Here is a 14,706-nt window from a genome sequence, read left to right on the forward strand (position 1 = left end):
CACTCACATCTTTTCACGGGCGATAGCGAAATTTTAAAATTTTGTAAGCACATATGCACCTAATGCATACGATATGTAAAACATAAATATGCTAATGGATGCACAATGGAGGCATGGATAATAACATTATATAGAAACGTTGTGATACTAACAGATGTAAGAGGGTTATTTGAAAAGTTCTCAGAATGGAATAGAAATCAACTTCTTACTTCAGCGAAACTTTTTTTATCTTTTAAACGTAGTCTCCCTGGACACTAATGCACTTTGTCCAGCGATGCTCCAATGTCTTGATCCCATCTACAAAATTAGATTCCTTCAGGTCTAAAAAATACCCCTCTACTTTGGCTGTCTTTGCTTGCTTGCTTCACCAAGGAAAATTTTGAACTTAGGGAAGAGATTGAAATCTGATTGAGCCAAAATTAGGCGAATAAGGTGGGTGAGGCAACAGTTGGTGACTTACTTCATGAATTTTTGCCATGGCTTGCCACGCCACATTTCTGGCACTTGTATATGGGTATTAATTTTCTTGATGAAAGATGACTTTCCACCTTGCCGAACCTGGTCTTTTTTCAAGTATCTTTTGCTGTAATTGATTCAGGAGGTTAGCGTAGTATTGTCCCATAATGGTTGACGAGTTAGAAGATAATCTATCAGCAGAATCCCTTTTGCATCACAGAAAACTTAAGCTATCACCTTTCTGGCCGACCATATTGCCTTTACCTTCTTTGGCGGTGATGAATCAACATGTTTGCACTGCTTTGACTGCTATTTTGTCTCTGAGGAGTGGACCCAAGTTTAATCTGTGGTCACAAACCAGCGCAGAAAATCTTGATGGTTGCTCTAAAAATGGGCCAAGCATTGTTCAGAAACTCTCATTCCAGAAAGGAAAGAAAGAATTAACAACTTGAGCAATGAGATTTACAGAAAGGGACATTGGGCTAAAGACTTCAAGATGATGGTTCCCAGGGGAAAGCAGAAAAATACCAAGGTATGTGAGGAACACAGAATGATAAGCCTGATATAACATGAGGCTGAAATATTTTTTCTAAACAATCAATAGAAGATTGTATGGGAAATGAAAAAGTGTGATGGGAGAAGAACAATAGAGGCAGTTTACAGAAGAGTTGCTCCATTTCATCTAATATCCTTAACTGAAAATTTACTGCAATGAAATTGGCTTGCCCTGTATGTAGATACTACCAGCAATGTTTATTACTAAGTCCAGTTTTGACCATTGATTCCAAGAGTAAATCAATTACTGATGAATTATTGAGGATTTACTAAAATAAATTCAGTCATATGATCATTTACAACAACATTCATCTCAAGGCATCAATTGCTGTAAATCAATAGTATAATACCTGTTTCCATCAGTTCTTAGGTGCTTCTTCCCAAAGCCAGGACTCAGGTTGACTGTTGTGAATGATTCCTTCTCATTTGGGGTCACTGTAACTTTTTCAAACTCTCCTGGCTTGCGCACAGATGGGACAGGAGCTACAATAAATGAAATGGAAAATTGCAGGGAACACAGAAAATAGAAAATAACTGTAGTGGTAATAACTGAAAATTGAAATGATTTTATAATAATGTCAGGTAAACTCTTTCTTCAGAAATCACAGGAAGCACTGTATGAAAGCAAACACATTTTGAGGCTGCCGAAGACAGCATGGCATCTTATTTTCTACTGCTCATTTCAAAACTCTGTAACTTGAGTTTGAAACTGAATATTTAAGGATGCAAGATTTTAAATCTACTACTTTATTCATTCATCATTAAATAATCTATAAAGCCACATTATCTTGGCAACAATATGTCTTCAAGGTGCATCTATCATCACCGGCTATTCATTAAAAAATACTTAATATCCTGACAAACATTATGAGAATATTTATTACTGATTTTATTTATTTCCTAAATTAACCATCTGAAATAGTATTCTTATGCAGGAAAGAGAAAGGAATTGTATGAACTGTTGCCAGTAATTGCAGCACTGTGAGCTATCACAATTAACTCGTAACAAATCTTCAGGTGAATATTGACAACAGAGTAGGAAATTTCATTCTCTTTACTGAGTAAGAAGGCTAACTATGCAAACTCAAGAATACTAATTAATATTATTATTAAACAATCTAGTTAAGATTGCCAGGATTTTATTCCTTACAAAATGTTTAGCCGGTGGTGAGGACGACAACAGATAATATATCTCAATGACCTTAAATTGCTGATATGATGAAGACTTGTTTAATAATTCTCAAAACGGATAAAGTTATTGATTTTTTCAGCATAAATATATCTTTCTTTTGCTGCTGCAGATGTTTTCGAAATGGATTTTCTGGCTAATGCACAACTCTTAATGAACATGAATTCTACTTTTGATTGCTTGAATGGGATGATGGGTAACCAGCACAAGAGAACTGAAAATGGCAGTCAGAAACGAGAGCCTTTTTGGGGTTAAATGTAAATCAGCCCTGACCAAAATCCAGTCATGAGGTTTCCTGGGAAATAAAAAGTTAATCCACCCTCCTTCGCTGGATGGTAGGCTAGATATCATTGAAGCAGTAGGTGGGCTGAGTTGAAAACCAAGCATTATTGGATCCCTGGCAGAAGAAATCTTATTTAGGAACCAGCCAAAGTTTTTCCAATGTTGTTAGGCAAAACTGTGAAGCTAATCACAACCCTAACCCACAGCAGTTTTGGACAGCATTACAAATGGCATTAATTAATAATTTAGTTTACAACAAGGTCAAGAAAATATGGACAAAGATGGACAATAGTTCTAATCTGTTGACTGAATTCTACTCTCTTTTTCAAGAACAGGATATTGAATCCAGTGCAGAAGACCCTATTTATGACAATAAAAGGAGTTGATTTTCAGTGATGGGAGAAGTTGTATGGATGGGTGTTCAAGTGGTACAGATATTCCCTGAGGTTCATCCTGGTGACCAAGGTAGAGCAACCCTTACAACAGATCCTCATTTATAATGGGATGTTTTTTTACTTTCTTTTAGATGATGAGAAACAAGGTCCAACCTGTCCTTACAAACAACTTCTTTGTTCTCTTGGCCAGGGCACCACTGCGGCTAAGAGTTAAAAAAATTCAATGAAGGGAAGAGAACTATTTGCCTTTGTTCTTTAATAACCCCAATACTTAATTCAATGGTTTCAGGCTCTAGTTTGTGAAAATTCATGATCATGGAACAGGTAAACTTTGTATTTTTTCACACTAAACTTTATTCCATCACTACCGGTTTTGCTGCACATGCTGCATCATCAGGTATGTCATCATGGAGGCCATGCGATGATGTTGCCTGTGTCGAAACTGTTAGTTGAGGAATAAAGTTTAATATGAAAAAATTCAAAATTTGATTATTTTGTGAAACTCAATACTGCCAGGAGCAGCCAATTTCCAATTTTTCAAGTGCCACTGTCATCGAATTGATTTTAGCTGCATCCAGACTTATCAGTCAGGTGCCTAAATCACTCAGATTTAGGGAGGATGCCATTTTCAAAGGGTGTCCAAACTCGTTTGGCATCAAGAGGGCATAAATTTAGGCGCCTATTTCAACCTCCAGATTTAGGATACAAGAGTTATATCCTAAATATGCCATACTTCAACCTCAATTCTAAAAGCAAGAAGCGAGACAACTAGCAGAAGAATAATCACCATGGCGGGAGTCTATTAGGTATTTATATTGGTCACAACTTTGGTTATTTCTTTGAGAGAGTAAACTTTTATTTGTTGAAAAAAACAAAGGGCTTTATTAATTCGAGGTGAGAAAAGATAAGGCTTCCCTTAGGCAAAAGAAATTTGGCATCTTCTGCATGAAAGCAATTTAATTCTTGTAATAAATTTATTTTATCAAGTTATTGGATACAGATATTTGAAATGAAGAGACATATTTCATTGTTTAATACTTCATTTAATGACTAAGAACATCATCTTTGTATCCATCCTTTGTTTAATCTTATTTTGGTATAAAAACACTATGGAAAATGATCTTCTGGCATAATGCTGTGTTTGGAGAGTGCAAGCATTTGGTAAAACTATATCTTTCTGCATGAATCCAACTAGGCAATCATAGGTCTTTAGCGAAACCTTTGCTAAAGGAGTCACTATTTCACTAAATTAGCCCACAAAGTAATAAAACCAACAAAAATGAAAAAGTGCCGACAAAGACTAATTGTATGATAAATATTTAATTCATACACTAAGCTTAACTTAAAAATAGGAAACATTTGGCAAGAAATGTTTGCATAAATATAAATGAACTACACATGACAAAAATCATGTCCTAAAACAATTTACTGACAAGGATTAATAACTGAAAAATTACCCTTGAGTAAAATATGATATAATAATATAAAAAGTTTAAAATTATAGAAATTCAATAGTATTTGACCCAATAATTAAAGTAAAATATAAAAAATTGATAATTATAAAAAGTTAAATATAGTCCAGGAGGAAAAAAAAGGAATACAAAACTAGTCCGAAAATCGTCAAAATTACTAAATTGAAAGAAAGAAATGGAAAACTTTAAAAAAGACAGCAGAAAGAATTGAAAATGTAACTCAGAATTATGCAAAAACCTTTATGGAGTTTTGCAACCACACACAAATGTTTGTACAATCTATGCCAAATATTTACATTCAGACACCATTTGTTTATTCCTTATTCTTAGCTACATAGAGGGTAGTACTTCTGTGTAGGGAGTCCAAACTCAAGCTGCCTTTTCATTAGGCATAAAAAATTTAGGCATCTAAAAGCATACTTCCTAATGCCTAACTAGTTTGGATGCAGCTTTTGTGAATACCATCTTTCCAGTTATCACTGAAGTGTCCATTGATCATTTTTATATAGAGATGAATAAAATGTACTTATCAATTGATTTTACATGGTCTGTCATCTGTTGTATGATTAGTTCAGTTTTTGTAGTTTTTCTTTCCAATAGTCTACACATAGGTATTCAGGTACTTTCATATTTGCTAAAAAATTGTCATTTTAGTTTCTTTAACTTTACCAGAGTTTTCATAAGTTTTTGTATAAGTTGTTCGTAGGGCATAGAGTAGGTGCCTTGATTATATATTGTGCATATTAACATGCATTATTAAAAACATACTTCTATTTTAAAAGTGGTCATGAGTATTATTGACCAAAATTTTATTGCAAAACCACAATCTAATATAATTTTCTTCCTTAATTTCAGAGCCAGTACCAAGAAAATACATCTGCATCTTCTTAAGACTTAAATGCCACCGGCCAAAATTTGGGATTCCTTCCATAAAAGTTTATTGTCAAAATATGCCCTGAAATGTGACGTCCAATTTTAAATTATTAAATTGTGCTATTTTTGAATTGAACTTTTATGAGCTTGTTCAATAAATATATAACAGCCAACCCATGTTTTTCTTTCATGCGAACAACAACTAAGACATTTCCTAATGTGGAGGCTTTGATTTGGTAGTATACAATAATTATTAGTCGAATAAAATAGAGAGTATATGGAAGACAGTATCTAAGCCACAGTGCATTAATTTGATGCCAGCACCATCTATCAACCAAGAATGCAACTACAGTATAGTTTCATTGTAAAAAATGTCCTCAACGAGCGGGTTTCCCAAAGAGAACATAGTTAAAGGTCTTAACACAGAAGTGGGCGATCCTTGATGTCAACATAATAGTTGATGGTGGTTATTCGGGAAGTTTCTGTGGATACAATGCCTCCGAGTGGATTAAAAAATAACAAACTAGATGCACTCTATAGAAAAAAATGGGGAACCTTTTGAACATAACTTGTATGCCAATGTCTTTATATTTTAAATCACATGCATTATCCTTAAATCATGTATTCAGTTTGACACCCAAGTTACAGACTTTCAATGGAAATAGTTTATAAATGAAATAAATAAAATTTCATTCTAAACTTTTTCCTTATTTTCCCAATAAACAAGACTTATTTTTCCCAATTTTTTTCCATAGTGCTTGGAATCTGACTGAGTACTTTTTCGTAACTTGACTCTCATTGGTGCCCTGGCAACTGATGTCACCATATAGCTGACCATACCATTTGGTAATGAATTTTGCCAAGTCTTGCAAACATTAGGACCTATGGCAAAATATGAAATGCTTTTAAGAGCACCATCATCATCGAAGCCCTGATTTAAACATCATACAACTGACTTCTTAAAAAATTCAGTCATTCTGATTTTTCCCATATTTGAAAAAAATATAGCATCTCCCATTTTTTTTCAATAGTTATGAAAATGTGGCTACCCATATAGAGCATCTAATTCATGCTATTGAAATGTGACCAGCCATACAGTACATCTAGCTAGATGATTAATGAGTGAAATTTGACTTGCTGTTTTAGGGGAATGCACAAACAGCCTGATATATGGTTGCTTCGGATAATTTTTTGTCAATTTCCATTACCTATTCAGTTTTGATGAGTTAAGAGCATTCACTAGCACATATGGCCCCATGAAGTGCTGTCGACGGTCTACCTTAATAACATAAAAATACATATATAGATTCTCCCACACAGTTTTAGTATTAATTTCAATGCAGACATAATCCTTTCAAAATTAAATTTGTAGCAACTGGAATTGCATAGAGTACACCTACAGATAAGAGTACAAAAGTTTAAAGATAATATAATCAATGTTGATTTACCTTTATTCTCTGAGAGACCCTGCAAATGCGTCGGTGGAAGTTGCTTAAAGTCAGGATCCCAAATTGGTGAATCCTGGCCATAAATTTCTTCTTCCAGGAGACTGAGAAACCTATAAAAATGAATTCATGAATATACTGGATGCTAGAAAAATTGCTTTGCTTTAATGTTGGTTCATTTACTAAACCTTGACCAAAGAAAATTACCAATACACTCTAAAAAATTAACAAAATTCCACCAAAATAAATCCTTCAATCTTCACAGTGTGGAATTTAATAGATAAACACCAAGCCCTCTTCTTGTTTGCAAATGAAGCTCTTTTAAGTAAGCAATGATTCATTAATGAAAAAAATCAAGACAAGTAAAATAATAATACACAGAGAGAACAGAAAGGGGATTTTCAATGCACAGTTGATGTAGTCCTTCAAGATGCAGAAGGGAGTAAGAGACTGCAATATCTGCATTTCCTATGAGTTTATCATTATTTGAGATATTGAATACTTTTTGGCATTTAAATATTCAAAAGTAGTAATCACCTATCTCTGGTGTTTGCAGCAATAGAAATTAGAAATACGATGCCTCTATTATGTAAACACAAAATTAGTAGATGAACTGTTGACAAAAGTAACAGCTATTAAATGAATTACTTAGTTGGAATAAAAAAATATCCAACAATCGTTGTACATAACACTCATTTCTTAAATTCTAGCAGAATAAGTAATTTCCATCAAATAATACAACATATTTTTACAAGTTTAATTATGTGTGCATTGAATGTATACTGCATTTTCATTAATATGTAATCAAAAAGATTAAGGTAGGTTTTGGATGGGCACAACTAACAAGTAAATATTTTGTTCCTACAAACAAATCATATCCCAACATCCTACTCTACAAAAGCCCTCCTTCATCTCTCCATACTTCCTTCCTCCCTTCATCCCATCCAACATCCCTATTCTATTCCTGCCCTTTCCTGATTTGCCTGTCATTCTCCCCTCTATCACAGTCTTCAATATCACATTGTCAATCAATTCGCTTTTCATCCATTTTTCCTGCCTCCTTATGATTTCTCCAAACAATCTCCTCGCCTACCATACCTAGTACTGCCTCATTTGTTTTCTTCTCAGTCCATTTCACCTTCTCCATTCTCCTCCACACCCACATTTCAAAAGCCTTCAATCTACGCATACGCTCTTGCTTCAATGACCACGTTTCTCCACCATACATACATAACTACCCCCCATATAAAAGTTTTAACGAGTCTTTTCTTAATATCCTAACTCAACGTCACTGTCATCAACTCCCTCCTCCTTGTGAAAGCCTCTTTGCCAGGTGCAATTCTTCTCCTTACATCCCTACTACTTTGACCATTTTGGTCCGAAAAACTTCCAAGATATGTCTTCGAACTTCCACCCGCTATAGTTTGTTGCCCTCCTATTTTAATGTTAAACTTAACCTTTCTCTTTCAGGAAATCCACAAAACCTTTGTTTTATCTAAATTGATTCTCATCTCATATTTATCACACTGAATTTCCAATTCACTCAGCAATGCTTGCAACCCCTTGGCTAACAGCCAAACTAGAGCTTGGTTATCAGCAAACCTAACTGATTTTATCAATTCCCCACCCACTTTCATTCCTATCTCCAGTTCCTCCCAGGCCTCTCTAATCCTTTCCTCCACATATACGTTGAACAGCACCAGTGATAATAGACACACCTGCCTTACACTTCTTCCTAACACTGCTCATCCAGACTCTCCATTCCCCACTCGCACCTGAGCAGTCTGAGACATGTACAGGTTGCAGATTAGTCTACAGTCCCTCTAATCTATTCCTTTTTCAGCAATATACTCATTAGTTTTTACCAATCCATTCTATCTCCTTTTTGACTCTTACCAAACAGGCACATAGGTGCAGATTGCATTCTATATTCCTCTACATAAGTGATCTCATTGCTGCAATAGCATTGCGCATGCCTTTCCCCTTCCTAAACCCAAACTGATCATCCCCTGAGCAATCATTTGCCCTGCTCTTCATCCTTTTGTTATGATCCTGAGAACCACTTTAGCTGTGTGGGAAATTTTCATTATATCAAATCAAAATGTTATTAGGGGACTGCTGTGATAGTATATATGACACCAATTTTCTTTTTATCAATATTCATAACTTGAAAGCAATTTGAAATTATGAAAGTGTGAATAATGGCATGAAATTACATTATGATTTAACAAATTCTAACCCTGGAGAGAAAATATGATATCACATAACATAAGAAATAATGTAACTTCTAGGAGCATAGAGATGATATTTCTTTATTGCTATATTGCATCTACAGTAAACTTCTAATTAAACTCAACAGAATTGGAAATTAGGGGCATTCCTCTAAACTGGACTAAGTCCCACATCCACCATCATACTCAGAAGGTAGTATTGTCAGTAGATGGGTTAAGACATTCATTTGAAGTATGCCAAGTTTCCAAAGGCATGCCACAAGGTTCAACCCTGGGGCCAGTCCTTTTCTGATCCTAATGTAATATTAGAACACACACTTATCCCAGCAAGAAATAATGAGCTCTACAGCCTCTCAGTTAAATAAGAATGGGGAAAAAAACTCCAAAGGCCGGTTCGCTGAAGAGGGCCACTTTGTGGCCAAAACACGTGTGTTTGACACATATCCTTGGTTGCGCTCTTTACCTGAGTCCAGATTCTCCCAGAAGTTGGGCCCTTTGGAGTGTGTGAGTGTGTGTTATCCCTACTTGAGGTGCTTTGTGGAGGGCACTTTGAGTGAGTACGCCGTCCGTCGGATGGGACGTTAAGCTGCGGACCCCTTGGCACCTTTCATTAAGAGTAAGCTAATGCCGATGCCGGGTTTCTCTCCACCCTTCATCCTTTCCTGTCTATCCCCTATGGCGCAAATGACCACAGCAGTTGGTCGCCTCCCCTAAATACTACTACTACGAGTGTGTGTTTCTTGAGTGCTTGTGTGTGTGATTGGTCTGTACCAGTCACAAAGTGTGTGCTTGAGGTTATCCTGGAATCTTTAACGGGGTCTACTTACAGCCTCGTGAAGGATTCCAACTCCATCTGGAATTCTTTAACAGGGTCTCACAGCCTCGTGAAGGATTTCAGTCAGGATAGTGTGCATTTGGCTGTGTGTGGTCCCTGACGTGGATTAATTTCCTATAAACCACCACAGAGGGTATTCTGGTAGAGAGCTTGTGGTTGGTCCCTGACGTGGTTCCCGTTAAACCGACACAACAATTGGTCTGACGAGAGAGTTGCGACTAATTATTACGGCCATTGGAGTTTTTTTCCCCATTCTTATTTAACTTATCCCAGCCTTAAGGAGAGATAAAGGTTTGTTACACTTGCAAAAAACAAGTGTACAGATAACTACTTGGTTGAACTATTATGAATTCTTAAATGTAAATAAAAGTAAAATGGTGTATTTTTATGCCTAATGAATGTGACAGATAGGTGAAGACATTACGAATCTGCTGGTGAAAATTAATGACCTATCAATTGAGCAAGTGATGGAACGTAAATTTTTAGGTAATTCTTTGTATGCAAATATTTCTTGGTTACACATGTTAAAGCCCTTAAGCATAAGCTCAGTTCCAATTGTTATTGATTAAGACACCTGCATGAGAGTGCATGCAAAACAGTACTACTTAATTTATACTATGGGGAAATGTATTCAAATATAACTTATAGTACAATATTTTGGGGCTAGGCTGCCATTTCCAAATCATCTATAAAATACAAAACTAAGTCAACAGAATAATCACTGGGAAACCTCATAATGCACCATTGAGGCCTATATTAGAGGAATAAAATTTGCTACCACTCCTTGTGTTTTTATATTATGTTTTTAATTCTGTATATAAAAAACAACATTGGCAACTATTCCCTTAACTCTGACTATCATCATCATTACACAAGACGAAGGCACAACATCCATTATGGGAATATTAGAACTAAAGCATTAAAATTAGGGGTCATGGAAATGGGCATCAGATTATATAACAAATTATTCAAAAGTATAAAGGATACTAAGGGAACTACTGCGTTCAAACATAAATTTAAAAGATATCTACAATGTAACCTGTTCTATTCAGTTGACGAATATTTCAACAATATTCCTAATCTTTGGGTCCATACTTTTAGTCCTGCTCCTGTTTACTGCATATTAATGCACCATGATTTTCAATGGATATTTGTGTATATGTTACATTTAATTTGTGTGGTTTGTGCTACATTTTATGTAATTGTTAGTACCACATTTTACATCTCAATTGAGCCTGTATGAATTTTACTCCTTTTTAATGTACCACATATACCATCCACCTGGTATTTTTGTAATATGGTCTTTGTACATATAAAATGTATTATTATTATAAATTATTTGCTTATTTAGTGAGGAAAATCACATATAAATTCATCATTTTACCTTGGAAAGTGGGTGAGAACAAGAATTCTTTTCTCGGGTGGCATTCTGTCTCTTTCTGATTGGCACTTATCCATCAGCTGCTTACAGACTGATCTGTATACAGCTCTTAAAAGCATTCGTCCAAACACTAGGGTGGTTTCATGGTGAGGAAGTGAGTCACAGAAGGCAGGTACATGACAGAAAACCAGCCACCTTTCAAATAAAAACCATCCATTTCTTTAGTTGCCAGATATCAATGGTGCTTCCAAAACACCTTTCATCAATACCAGTACTCACTAATATTGAAAAAATAAGAGAATTAACCTGAAAGCTAAAAATTCCTGTACATTTTTATTCCATCAATTTTAAAAATAAAAACAAAATTTTAGACGCATAGAGTATGAACACATCATATTTTGGTAAAGTGAAGCAAATTTTGAGAATCTCATTTTTATTAGACGAATTGATGAATAAATTACAGCGAAAATTAAATATGATTCTTTTGTGTCAAAATTGAAAATAAACGTAAGTGGGTTGTTCAATAATTCCTTAGAAAATCCAAAGGATGGGACTCTAGTATTGGAAAACATTTGCGTATAGTAAGCCTCATCACATACTAGAATGCTGTTAAAGTAAAAGCTAGACACATCATATGGGTTCATTTTCATTGTCATTTTTTTCCTTCTGAAATTGAAAAAATGGTTTGGTGGAAAATAATTCACGTCACATGAGGATATCATCGCTAGCACATGCCTATTTTGAGGGCCTCCCAAAAATCCTACTTTACGGACGTCTTAAAAAAGTTGAAGAAAAGCTGGGAAAAGTGTATTGAGGTAAAAAGAGTTTTGGCAGTAAAATAAAAAACCTACCCAAAATAATTTTCCCATTTTTTCCCAAGGACTTATGAACGATCTACGTGCATGTCTAAGTAACCTGAAAATACTGTGATATCTAAATGATTTGAATATGTGTAACTTACACTTGCGGTTTTGGCAATAATAAAGACTATGGTGGCTTACATAAATAAAATCTAAAATACAAATTGATCAAAAAATGATATTTTGATAAGGCAAATGTACATCCTGCACAACAATAAAAGACTATATTCTTATCATTAATTTCAGGTGGCCTAAAATAATATTAGTATTAATTAATAATCAGCACAGAACTAATAATTGCTGTACAAACAATATACAAGCACGATACTGGCATGAATGAAATGAATCATATGAGAGATATTAAAATGATGACCCAAATTTTTTCTAGCACTTCCTTTTTAGCCATGGAAAAAGTATTTTTCATCATAAGGCAAATATTGACTTATTTATATTCCAGCATACAGAGCTTATTTAATTAAAATTCAAAGGGTCACCATACTGCATGATTAGTATTTCAAATGGATGACCGCAATTTCCAAAATACCTTGTGTATATAACTTTATATTCAGACAATTCTTCATAAGGGCTGCCAATTGTTTTCCTCGCACTTGGAGTTTCAAAATTCCAATGATTGAGGCAGTGCAAGAACATCTTCGCCAGGTCATACATGGACTGCCATTCCTAAAATCATCAATAAAAATTTGTAACATACAAATAATTAGATCCAGGATATTTGAATTTAAAGAAATTTTGTTGTTTTTTTCTCACATGCAGAAAGTTGTCAAATTTCACAAATATTTCTGACTTCCGCAAATATTCATTGACAGCACTAAGCAGGAGTTATTTAGGAGCAGGAATTATTCTCCTCCATTGATGCTATTGTAAGAGTTGTAATGAATTGTGATGGATCACTATGGAAATAAATTTTGTATTTTGGAAAGATTTCTATTTTCATTGGATGACTAAATGCTTCATTTCCAAAATCTTCTAATTAATACAGAATTTCAAAAACAACGATTTCTAATTGAGTTTACCATTCAGCAACATTGATATCGTTAAGTTAAAATTCTTCATTCAGTGATTTTATATTTTTTTTAATTATATGCACTTTTCATTTCAGCCTCAACAATTCTTAATTTAAACAATTTACACTAATTTATGCTTCAGAACACCCATGCAAATCTGCATGTTCCTACATTTTGGAGATGACACTAATGTTATCTCTTAACAGATTAACACCTAATTCTCTAAAGGCACTATCAACACCCTCAAAAAAGTGTGAAAATATGCAAAGGAAAGAATAAATATTTAGATAAAAGACAATTTTTCTCATGGATCATTTCTGTTTACATTTAATCATGAATCATACCACAGCAATTCCATAATTTGCTTAATATTTGTGACTGTTTATACAGCTTAACAAACTGTCAGCATGGTGAAACTTTGTCATTTTTTATGCCAGGCACAAAAATCTTTAAGATGCAAAGTGCAACTTTTAACTCATCCCTTTTTCTTTAACTAATTGCATTGACATCATAGAAAAGGCTAAATGAAAGCCTTTGCTGGTTCAATTGCTAAAATAAGTGCTGGTTATAGAACCCAATAAAGCTATAAATTCTGTGTAAGTGAATGAGGGGAAATAAATTTAAGAATTGAAAAGAAGGTGAAATAAAATGAAAAAGATGTAGAAATTATGGAATTAGATGGACCGGTACAATAGAGCTCCCAAAAATGCCAGGGGTTCATTAATATGCTCTTGGCTTCCAAGTCTGAAGGAAAATGTCCTTAGGTTGAAAGAGATTGATTACCCTTAAACAATACATTTACAATTTTATAAATTTTCCTTATTTTGACCCTATGGTGATGTGCAAATACTTAAACAAGAAGTACAATTCTACAGCCAAAATGAGAATTCATTTACTTGCCGAGAGACTTTTCTATGCAATGTTCACCAATTCATTACAATTTTATGCACTATTTAAAATATCTCTTGGTGTAGGATTGAATTGCAATAAGCATAGACATCCTCAAATACTAGTTTCAGTGGCAATAAAAGAGGCTGAGTGAGGTATCTATAGTTCATCAGCGAATAATGATAATCAACTGAAAATTTGACATCAGTTTTGGGATCATCCTGCTGTTTAAATTAACAAATACAATTCAAATCAATACAAAGGCTACATGAAATAGACTTTATTTTTTTAGCATCAAAATTAGATGCACGAACATACATTTTCCCTTCATTAATTACTATAATTTAATGACAATATCAAAGATAAACAATATTACAAGCAAATACAGGGATTTCTAGGAGCATGTATGCATGCAATTTGATACTAACCCTTTGCATCAGATGTCCAAATTTGTAGAGAACAAAATTTGTAATGGCTTTTGCAATGCTGGGTCTTTCAAATGGCGGCTGACCTAATGGACCCTCGATAATGGGACGAGTCATGCCCACTATGCATTTCCTCAAGAGCTGAAATAAGGAGGTGACAGCACATTTATCAGAAAAATATAATATAGTAAACTGAGTCATCACTCACAAGAATGATAGGTTGCATGGAAATAAAAATACATCCAAGTAATGAAATCTAATTTCAAAGAATTCTCTCTTTCATATTGAAAAAAAATTACGCTAATTAACTAGATTATATTTTCCAAACAGTGAAATCCATGTACAATTATGATTGGGGTAAGTGAATATCTTCAGAAAATAGATACCCAAAAAT

General features: G+C 34.3%; 1 protein-coding gene across 1 annotated transcript in view; it reads right to left on the reverse strand.

Annotated features, from left to right (window-relative positions):
* Window positions 1–14,706, reverse strand: part of Gcn5 (Gcn5 acetyltransferase) — a 31,427-nt gene that overhangs the window by 15,486 nt on the left and 1,235 nt on the right. Inside the window, exons 5-9 of the mRNA XM_071595590.1 lie at window positions 14,316–14,453; window positions 12,519–12,655; window positions 11,118–11,309; window positions 6,671–6,780; window positions 1,362–1,494 (exon numbers count right to left, since the gene is read on the reverse strand). Of these exons, the coding sequence (XP_071451691.1) occupies window positions 1,362–1,494; window positions 6,671–6,780; window positions 11,118–11,309; window positions 12,519–12,655; window positions 14,316–14,453 (710 nt within the window). The remainder of the gene's footprint in view (window positions 1–1,361; window positions 1,495–6,670; window positions 6,781–11,117; window positions 11,310–12,518; window positions 12,656–14,315; window positions 14,454–14,706) is intronic.

The sequence above is a fragment of the Hetaerina americana genome, unplaced genomic scaffold (genome assembly GCF_022747635.1).
Source record: "Hetaerina americana unplaced genomic scaffold, ioHetAmer1.1.p SCAF_7, whole genome shotgun sequence".
NCBI lineage: Eukaryota > Metazoa > Arthropoda > Insecta > Odonata > Calopterygidae > Hetaerina > Hetaerina americana.